The sequence below is a fragment of the Papaver somniferum genome, unplaced genomic scaffold (assembly GCF_003573695.1).
Source record: "Papaver somniferum cultivar HN1 unplaced genomic scaffold, ASM357369v1 unplaced-scaffold_158, whole genome shotgun sequence".
NCBI classification, from domain to species: domain Eukaryota; kingdom Viridiplantae; phylum Streptophyta; class Magnoliopsida; order Ranunculales; family Papaveraceae; genus Papaver; species Papaver somniferum.
The window spans coordinates 3,197,961-3,207,553 of NW_020625264.1; the positions used below are offsets into that span (position 1 = coordinate 3,197,961).

A 9,593-nucleotide genomic window follows, 5' to 3' on the forward strand; every position below is an offset into this window, starting at 1 on the left:
ATAATTAGGTAGGTTACCGCAACTGCCCTTAACATCTGTTAGGCATGCGTTTGGCCGTTGTGGTGACGTGTGGGGTGGGTGTTTTAACCAAGGTTTTAAAAACGTCCGTTTTTACCGAAAAACGTCCGTTAAAACGAACACACCTGTATACCGTGGTCGTGAGGATCCCCAAGCCCCGTGCCTTTATTAGGCCGATAAATAGGAAAAAAAACGGCAGTTTTATAGTACCGTTTTTCTGTTTTCATACACGTTTATCCGTTTTTCTAAAATTAGTTTGAATGTTTTTTTCTTCTAAATAACATTTTAACGTGCGTTTTTAGAATTGTTTTTCCGTTATTACACATGTTATAACCGTGTAAACAACTTTCTTACCATTTCTTTTGATTTTTTTACTTTTTCTGGATTGAAAGCTTAAAACTTCGAATTAAGTATTTTTAAATGATACAAAGAAACTAACTACAGGATTAAAAACTTCAAATTTAAAAAACATAGGATTGTTAAACTAGTATTCATCATTTAAAAATCTACGAGCACCACCTTTTTTCAAGTATTCTTTATTTTCTCGACGGTTCCTTTCCACATCATAGTCATCGTTGTCGGGGTACTGGCTATCTTCGTTTGCATAAGTATAATCATCATAATGACCATCATTATCATTATCATAACCTCCTTCAGTATCATCATTATTGTTACCTACTTCATTATTATTATCAATATTAGAATTATATCCTTACTTCATATGTTGAACACCATGGTCATAGCGATCGGAAGTGTAACGAGAATCATATGTTGGATTCACATTCTCATAACATTGTGCATTTTCTCCAAATGAAAGATTACCAAAGTCATAAACAAAGTCACTCACCGGTAACCTTTCGTATGGGATTTGAAGTTCAGGATCATGCCAGTTGTATGGTAGAGGGACACGCTCTGGATTATTAACGGCCTCCTCTTCCAGCATATTTAACCACTGTTCTTCTTGAGGTAAAACCGGTGTTTCATCTTCCCCCGCTATCCAGTAAAGCATATTGTCATCCCTCAATAGACTATGAAGGTCGTGAACATCAATGTTATGTCTCCTTCCTTTACCTTTAATTGTTTGTTGCTCCAACTTGAAATTGTACCGTACATACACCAGATCATTTAATCTCGATGAAAGTAAACTATTGCGTAATTTGGTGTTGATTCTTTCAAACACACTCCAATTCCTCTCTGATCCAGACGATGTATTTATTTGACTTAATATCTCTACTGCAATCTTTTGGAGGGATGAATACTCAGCACCATAAGATAACCACCAACTTACAGGATCACCATGTTGAGCTGCAATACGTGCTGATGGTGATGCAAATTGACCTTGCATCACTCACATTCTTCCTGCCTACAAAGAAAAGTACAATTGTTACTAGAAATTCAAATTACTTAAGTATACATATTTGGAGATAGTATTAGAAATTTGGTACCTCTAGCATGCATTGTTCTTGTTCTTGCGGGCCACTAACCATTTTTGATATAACTCCAGTAAGACAAATTTGCGGCTCAGAAATTTCATTATTGATGAGATCAGTTGTTGGGTTAAAGATGTAATAAGGATTGAGAAAATACGATGCAGCATGAAGAGGAGAACTCAACTGACTTTTCCATCGACCTACGATAGAAGCATTTCGATTTGATCCCAAACCCATTTGTATAGTTTCCACACATGTAGCAAGTGCATGGAATAAATAGCCCATGGAGGGTTTGTCTGAGTCCAAGAAACGAATCATTTTCAATGAAGTACCAACCATTATGCATGCATTTTGACACGCCGTCAAGAACATCTCATTTGAAATAATATTCTTCACTTTTCTAGCTTGTTTAGTTTTTGCCTCATCCGATTTCAAAATTCCTTGTCCATAAATAGACTCTCGATAGCATTACGTTGATCAATGATGCTTTTGATTAAAATTCGTTGAAAACCTTGTTAAGCGAGGGCGCAATAGATTACGTCCTATTGAATGTTTTCGAAATCTAGCAAGAGCGCAACCATGATTGTAAATAAATTTGCTAATTTTTCTTGCTTCTCCGATCACATCTTTAACAAAGGGATTCTATATCTTCCAACATCAAATCCAATACGTGAGCAGCACAAGGAACCCAGAAAAATGTGTCATATTCTGATGCCAATCTCTTACCTATTCAAACAAAAATAGAAAGAAGTTAATGATTAATATATTCCCAATATATATATGTATAAAATAAAATGAAGTTGTTCTTAGTTACCTGCAACTTTGAATTGAGATCCTTGATCTGTTACTAATTGAACAATATTTCTCGAACCGACATCATCAATAACGTCCTTGAACAAAGTAAGTAAATACTTTGTTGTCAACCGATTATGTTCTATATCGACACTTTTCAAAAACGTAATTCCACTACCACTGTAAACTAAAAAGTTTACAGTCGTACGGTTGTTTTTGCTTTTCCAACCATCAGACATGAGTGTACAACCATATTCTCTCCAGTAATGTCGTTGGACAGACACCATATCTTTTTCAATCCTTTGTTGTTCTGAAGTTAATATGGGATTCGACAACTTATAAGCTGATGGAACTCTATAGGATTGGACGAAATTTGCAACTGCATTGAATGCCTCGTGGTACTGAGATGAGTTAGTCACATTGAAGAGAATATCATTGACATAGAAAAAACGTCCAACAGAATAATCTACTTTTTCCCGACATATTTTGCTTTTGCCAAATTTTTCCATCGAAGGTTGAGAATCCCCAGAAGGGTTTTATCGTCCTCCCATATCCACCGACATCCTTGGTGGTTTTGATGGCCGCATAGTAGACTTAGGTATTTCTATAGAGGCCCGAGGACCGTGCGATGTACCCTCTCCATCATGAATATTCTTATTTTTTCGTCCAAAAAGGTTTTTTAAAAACCTAGTCTTTTTATCTTGTGTGACTGGTACTTGTTCTTCTTCTGCATGAAAATCTGGTTCTTCTTCATCTATACCACACACAGGGTTCTATGTATCATTATGATACACTTTTTATGAATCTTCGTTATCAGATTCTGCTCTTCTTTGCCTTTTTGCTTTTCTCTTTTCTTCCAGTGCAACTTTAACAAGATTTTTCACTTCAGGCGGCACATGCATGCACGGGGGAAATGTACCTCTTTGTTGTGCTAAATGCAATTTTATGCGTGAAATACCAGAAGATATTTCCTTTTCACAAAAATTACACTTCAATTTTTACCATCAGGCATTACAGTGCAATATGCATGAAAAACATCTCGTTTTGGTGTTTGCGTGGATGTCGATCCTTCCATCGTATCTATAACGAGAAAATGTTACTTGGAAATCAGTGACATATATTAAATTTCGCTAGTATTATTCTTAGCCTATATTTTATTTTGTCCACAAATAGAAAATTGTAGATGTCTATTTTGTTGTTGGGTAATCATTATATTCTTAAGAAAATAGGAAATTTGGTTGCGTATGTGTAGGAACATAGGCTAGTTAGACCTTTTGATCATGAAGACAATTAGCTTTTTCTTTTTATACTTTTAACTTTTGATCCCTTTTGGGATGCATACGAATTATTTATTGAGCATGAAGACAATTCATTAAACTATTAATTTTTTCTTATTCACTAGTATTTTTTTTGGGTTCTTTAATTTGTGTCCACAAATAGAAAAACTAGATGCCTATTTTATACCTAGGTAATCAATATATTCTTGAAACAATAAGAAATTTGGTTGCATGCATAAAGGAACATAGACTAGCTAGATCTTTTAATCATGAAGACAATTTTTTTTTATTATTATTCTTTTAACTTTTGACTCTTTTGAGTACAAATTAGTTATTGAGCAGACTTCCTTAAAATGGTTACACTCATATAAAGTAAATAAAATTTAACCAAATTTACCTATACTAGTTATTGTTTAACGTTTTTTAACTAACATTGACATTTAAAATCCGTCTAATTGGATTTCACAACTTTTAACATGCATGTATGAAGTTATATTTAACTAGCATCAACACTAACACCATGATAATTATTTCATCATGTCATCATGCTAGTTAATTAATTTCATTATTATGAAAGTTAAAGCATTAACTTAAAGCTCATCCATACTTTTGCTTCATTAATCATGTTCTTTATACTTGACAGTGGTTTGACTTAATTAATTAAACTTCATTATTGGTTTATGTGATAATGACTTTTCTTTCTTCTTCTTTTTTATATATAATTAAGCAGGACGCAAATATTAAACCAAAAATTAAAAAATATAAATCAAAATTGAATATCAATTCAATTTTTTTCTTTTTTGCATAGATTTTATTGACTAGATTTAATAGTGTCTTGATTTTTTCTTCCTCTAATGTTGATTTGAGCTTTTGTTATTTCCTTGAAACTCTATTATAAAGTTATGGCAACATCCTAAATTACAATATATATGTACAACATGAAGAAAATGATGAAAACATTACCCAAAAAAAAGAAAGGGGTAATTTGCGTTACCTCCCCTGGAGAAGATCATAATTTGAGTTACCTCCCCTACAGAACAAATATTAGTAAAACCTCCTCTCGTCACTTTTTCCATCCAAACCCGGTTAGCTGAGTCAGCTGCTTCGTACAGCTGGATGCTCTTAGGGGAGGTAACTCAAATTATGATCTTTTCCAGGGGAGGTAACTCAAATTATGATCTTCTCAGCTAACCGGGTTTGGATGGAAAAAGTGACGAGAGGAGGTTTTACTAATATTTATTCTGTAGGGGAGGTAACTCAAATTATGATCTTCTCCAGGGGAGGTAACGCAAATTAACCCAAAAAGAAAAGGCAACTACTAACTTAAATGTTGATATAAGAGAGTACCTGTATAGTTAAAATTTATTGTTCAAAGACAACATTCGATGTCCACATCATCATGCGGTATGATGAAGAAAAAAAAATCAAATTTGCTGTAAATAAACTACATAGAAACAAACAATAAATTTAGTGGTAAATACTTATTTTAATAATATATTAAAATTACCTCTTAAACTGGTAGTTGGAAGTTGAAACTTGGAAACTTCAAAACACCGAGGGAGGAAGAATTTCTCTGCGGAAGAAGCAAAGTTATAACAAATTTGTGTACTACAACAATATGACTTCTTGTGTTTTAAAGGGTGAAGATAAAGAAGAGATGGGAAAAAAATAGTGTGATCATGATTTTATTTTCTAAAAGAAGGGAAATGAAAGAAAAAAATGACGTGAGTACGTGACATATTATTCGTTGTCTCCCCCAACCGTGAGGGACCAACTTGAATCTTCAATTCATTAACGAGCGTTCTCTGCTTTAGTTCTTCACTTCTTTGTGAAAACTTAAAATGAAACAAAAAAGGGACAAATAGACAAGTAGAGGGACAAGTAGACCTAGTCACTTAGCTAATTCATTTGGTGGAAATTCTCCACTCTAATAAAGGGACAAGTACACCTAGTCACCTAGCTAATTATTGCCGACGAAATTTTAGTGGCTATAATTTACCGACACGAATTTTATCAAACTTTCGTAAATTGTAGAGTGAAAAGCATTCTAAAACACCTATGTAAAGAATATAAACATAACTATCGAATTATACACATTTCTTATACTAACAATAATCAAATAAAATGGTAGTATTAGAATTTCTTAATGATATAGGTCATCTATTAGTTGGACAACATTTAAAAATTAATAGGTCATCTATTTAGGGACGTATGAGTATTAAAAAATAAAAATACATAGTAACAACGTTTTTTAGAGCCGTTAAAACGTTTTCACGTACGTTATAACCGTTACATAGGAATTTCGGATCATAATTTTCTTTTATTTTCTATCTAACCATTACAACGCACATTATTTTCAGAAAAACGCCCAAAAAGCAAGTTTTTTCCTATATAACGCGTTTTTTGCCCAAAACATGCTCACACCTGTGAAAACTCGTTATAACGGTCACGCCTAGTATCCGTGACCTGAGCCGTGACCCGTTTTTAAAACCTTGGTTTTAACACGAAACAATGTGCTCTTTTTAGTTGTTATCATTTGTAAACAAGATATATACTAATGATAAAACTTCAAATGAAAAAGAAAAAACTTATACTCTCTTCGTCCCTAATTAGATGAGCTATTTGGTTTTTTGTTTTGTCCAACAACAAATGAGCTATTTCACTAATCAATAGGATATTTCTAAAATTATCCTTTTAATTGGTTATTGTTATTATATGAAATATGTATAATTTGATAGTCATGTTTATATTCGTTGCGCAGGTGTTTTAAAATTCTTTTCAACGGTATAAAGTTTATAAAAAACCGTGGTATAGTTTAAGAGATAAATCGTTTCTAAATTTTACTAATTATCACCCATAAGAATATAATTATAAAAAATACTTAAATATATACTCTACTTTCCTCCTTACCTTAAAATTTGTGCAAACTACAAATAGCTCATCTAATTAGGCAGAGATAGTATAATAAAAGTAAATAAATGTATTCCCTTTTCCTAAATTATATGTTGAATGTTTATATTATCTGTGTCTATAAATTCTCCTTAAATTATCTATAAAAGAACTATATACTTTTTTTTGATATAATTGTTTGCATCTTAGTTTTTTGAGAAATTGCTGGTGTCTTCGCCGCATGTTGTCCGCATTTCTGAATCCATTTACGTGGGAAATTTTCTTTTACAATCCCATCCCAGTGGTGTTTCGTGTTTTTTTTTCCGGTCGGCCCTTCCCACCGTGGTAGCGGTGTTCTAGTATAATAAGGAATTGAAAGAGATATGCTTTTTTTTCTAGACCAAATGAGTATGTACCAATGTTATATTCTTCTGTGACTTACAAATATACAATTAATCCAGTCTCAAGGGAAACAACACCTTAATTATCGGCTTAAAATTGTATAGAGCAGTTTCAGCATCTTCCAATCTGCAGTACAATTACTCGTGTATATGCCATCAGAAATTCAAGAAATATCATGAATCATAAAGTCAGACATACCTCAAGTTTTCCGTAATCCAGATACGAATAAAATCAACTTCATTCTCTTTCAATTTCTTGTCCTTCTTATCAACTTCTTACTGCATAATATATCACATACCTGCACAAAATGATTATTGATAATGACAGACTTAACAACAGCACTTTAAGTATGAAACTGAAATCCCACCAACGAATTATCACACCATGGATCATTCAAGTTCTAACATTTTTCTAGCAGCTCGATCCCTTGCTAACTCTTCTGCAAACTGTTTGGTTATTTCATGTAATCTCCTCGTAATCTACAGAGAGGAACACCAATTAGAAAAGCTAAAGAGGCTCGATCCGCCAATTGAGTCTTTATGTACTGATATATTTCTACTTTCATGAATCAACTTTTGTAAATTTAATCTACATAACCACAGTAGTTAGAACCTACAAACTGCAAATCGATGACCAACTACAAACTGCAAACCAATGACACAAAGACCACAAAACATGAAGGACTTCTAGAAAATCAATAGTTCACTGATTCATTTTTAATTTACTGATAGACACATATATTTCCATAATGCAACTGACTGAACCAAAATTTTACTCAAGTGTAGGAATCACTACCTTACTACCTGATTGATTTAGTATAGTAAGGCCTACCATCTTTCTGTTACTGCATCGCTGCTACATGAAAGAATGACAGCAAGTTAGTGATAGTCATGACAACTTAGAAAAACTGTAAACCACAGCTCAGAGTCACCATTGAATCACTATATCCATACCTGGAGATAAGTTACACCAATGCTCCGTTCAAGATTTAGATAATTCTGAAGCACCCATATTTTACGCTAGAGCAGCAGCACCACACCAAAAAGCTATATATATATACAAGGACCTACGAATAAAATTTAGTTCACGGAGATTCAACCATGGTCACAATCACAATAAAATGGTAAGAAACAATTATACGTTTGTGTCCTATTTTTAAACCAATCCACCAAGTTGTTGGACATCCAAATCCTTCAGCAATTTCAGTCATACATCCTTCACTTTAAATGGCTCAAGGTCCTTCAGCTTCAAGCAAACACATCAGTGGAGCTCACCTGCACAGATTTTGGTAAATTGAATTTCAGCTAATAAAAATCAGAAGCGCATCGCTAAACAAAAACAAAGTGGTAACAACTACATAAGCGACTGAAAAAATTCACTATATGTTGATTAGAATGATGAATAACATTGCTTAGCAGTGTGAACCTAAAAGTATCTTGGAGATTTGAGTTGTTTTAAGCAATATAAACCAAAGGACTTGCATCTAAAACTCTTCTTGCTGTACATTCACACTCCTTCATTCCTTTCCCATTGCTCGAGTTGGTTCTCCTCACCAGCAGCATAATATACTCTGCAATCACAGAATATACTTGTAATCAAACAGTTTCATTAATTAAAAGAGAATCGAATCCGAGTACCCTAAGATGAAAGCTCACCTGCAGAATTCGCTTAGTGGGTCTCAGTTCACAGTTCCAAAAATTGCCTAAGATCACGGTCTACTAATTAGATATACCTTTGTGCCTGAAACACAGAAAATAATAATTGCAGCAGACCACATAATCTTCGCAAGAAGAAATGCTTACACTCAAGAAGCAGGCAAGCAGCTCAGTTGCATCTCAAATCAAATTTCCCTTATAGTCGAGTACCAAACAGGTATAATACTCTAAGTCCCTCATTCCGAGTTGTTTTACAGAATGCATCAACCATGCCTGTATACCCCAAGCTTATGTGTTACAGATGACATCTTATCATGTAAGAATTAAAAAAAAAATTGTTAGCCTCAACGGTTTGAATAACAGAGTTAGGTATGCTATTAGACATGACTACACAATAGATATTTTACACAATATGCATAGAGTCTATTGGGTTTGTTTCTTGGCAAAACCAAGTTTAAAATTCACAGTTGGATATCATTTTTGTAAGGTATTTTTTTACTGGAAATCTCTGGATACAGGAAAAAGAAAATTCAGATGGGAAATTGGCTTAGCTACTTCGGATTCAGATTTTTTTTTTCTTTTTTTGAAGCAGAATCATTGTTGCTGCTGGAGAAGGAGAGGCAGATGTAATATAGACTAATTAAGAAGAAAAAAACATAAATCAATAGAAAATTAATTATGGAAAGGAAGAAAACTGACCTTGAATTGGAGAAAAGCCAAAGCCTTTACTTTGAATTGGTTTCAGCACAACAATGGGTGAGACAAAGAGGTTATAAACCCTAAAATTTGCTAAACGCACCCCAATTCTGCCTAACCCTAAGATCTTTGTTGGAATAGTAAACTTGATTTGTATTATCTAAGAAAATACGATAGAGATATGGAGAAGTCTCGTAACTAGTAGAAAGGTCTAGAGTCCTTGTAAAACAAGGGATTGAAGTCGGTTAGCTTGGCACCTAGAAACATCTAGAGTCTGTACGGTAGAGAAGAAATATCTAGATGGGTCAAAGTCGGTTGTAAAATGGGTATGACTAGTGAATATTCTAGACATGGCTAGAATAGTTAGAGTCGGTTGTTACTCCCTATATATAGGGAAGTTGAGGTACCAATTGAAAGTGTAATCGAGTGAATGC

At 33.6% G+C, this 9,593-nt stretch overlaps 2 protein-coding genes and 1 long non-coding RNA gene across 4 annotated transcripts; all 3 read right to left on the reverse strand.

Moving 5' to 3' along the window:
* Positions 1-506: 506 nt before the first annotated feature.
* Positions 507-1,679, reverse strand: LOC113337152. Its single transcript, XM_026582841.1, has 2 exons — positions 1,464-1,679; positions 507-1,381 (listed from the first exon to the last, which is right to left on the reverse strand). Exon 2 carries the CDS (start codon positions 1,361-1,363, stop codon positions 731-733), a length of 633 nt encoding a protein of 210 aa, XP_026438626.1. The 5' UTR covers positions 1,364-1,381; positions 1,464-1,679; the 3' UTR covers positions 507-730.
* Positions 1,680-1,857: 178 nt separating this feature from the next.
* On the reverse strand, positions 1,858-5,133 carry LOC113337125. Of its 2 annotated transcripts, none has more exons than XM_026582805.1 (3): positions 5,025-5,133; positions 2,263-3,320; positions 1,858-2,174 (listed from the first exon to the last, which is right to left on the reverse strand). In XM_026582805.1, the coding sequence occupies exons 2-3, from the start codon at positions 2,747-2,749 to the stop codon at positions 2,077-2,079; spliced, it is 585 nt and encodes a 194-aa protein (XP_026438590.1). In that variant the 5' UTR covers positions 2,750-3,320; positions 5,025-5,133; the 3' UTR covers positions 1,858-2,076. The 2 variants fall into 2 exon arrangements, with proteins under 2 accessions (XP_026438590.1, XP_026438589.1); XM_026582804.1 differs by having other exon boundaries at positions 4,865-5,107.
* Positions 5,134-7,082: 1,949 nt separating this feature from the next.
* On the reverse strand, positions 7,083-8,739 carry LOC113337126. Its single transcript, XR_003354107.1, has 5 exons — positions 8,611-8,739; positions 8,234-8,378; positions 7,762-8,082; positions 7,604-7,660; positions 7,083-7,287 (listed from the first exon to the last, which is right to left on the reverse strand). It is a non-coding gene; the product is annotated as an uncharacterized LOC113337126 (long non-coding RNA).
* Between the last annotated feature and the right edge of the window lie 854 nt (positions 8,740-9,593).

Excerpts from the sequence above, each read along its gene's own strand:
- LOC113337152 (XM_026582841.1), bottom strand. The coding sequence starts at position 1,363 with ATGCAAGGTCAATTTGCATCACCATCAGCACGTATTGCAGCTCAACAT.
- LOC113337125 (XM_026582805.1), bottom strand. The coding sequence starts at position 2,749 with ATGGAAAAATTTGGCAAAAGCAAAATATGTCGGGAAAAAGTAGATTAT. Across the intron at positions 2,175-2,262 it reads ATCTCAATTCAAAGTTGCAG|GTAAGAGATTGGCATCAGAA; the intron begins GTAACTAAGAAC and ends TTGTTTGAATAG.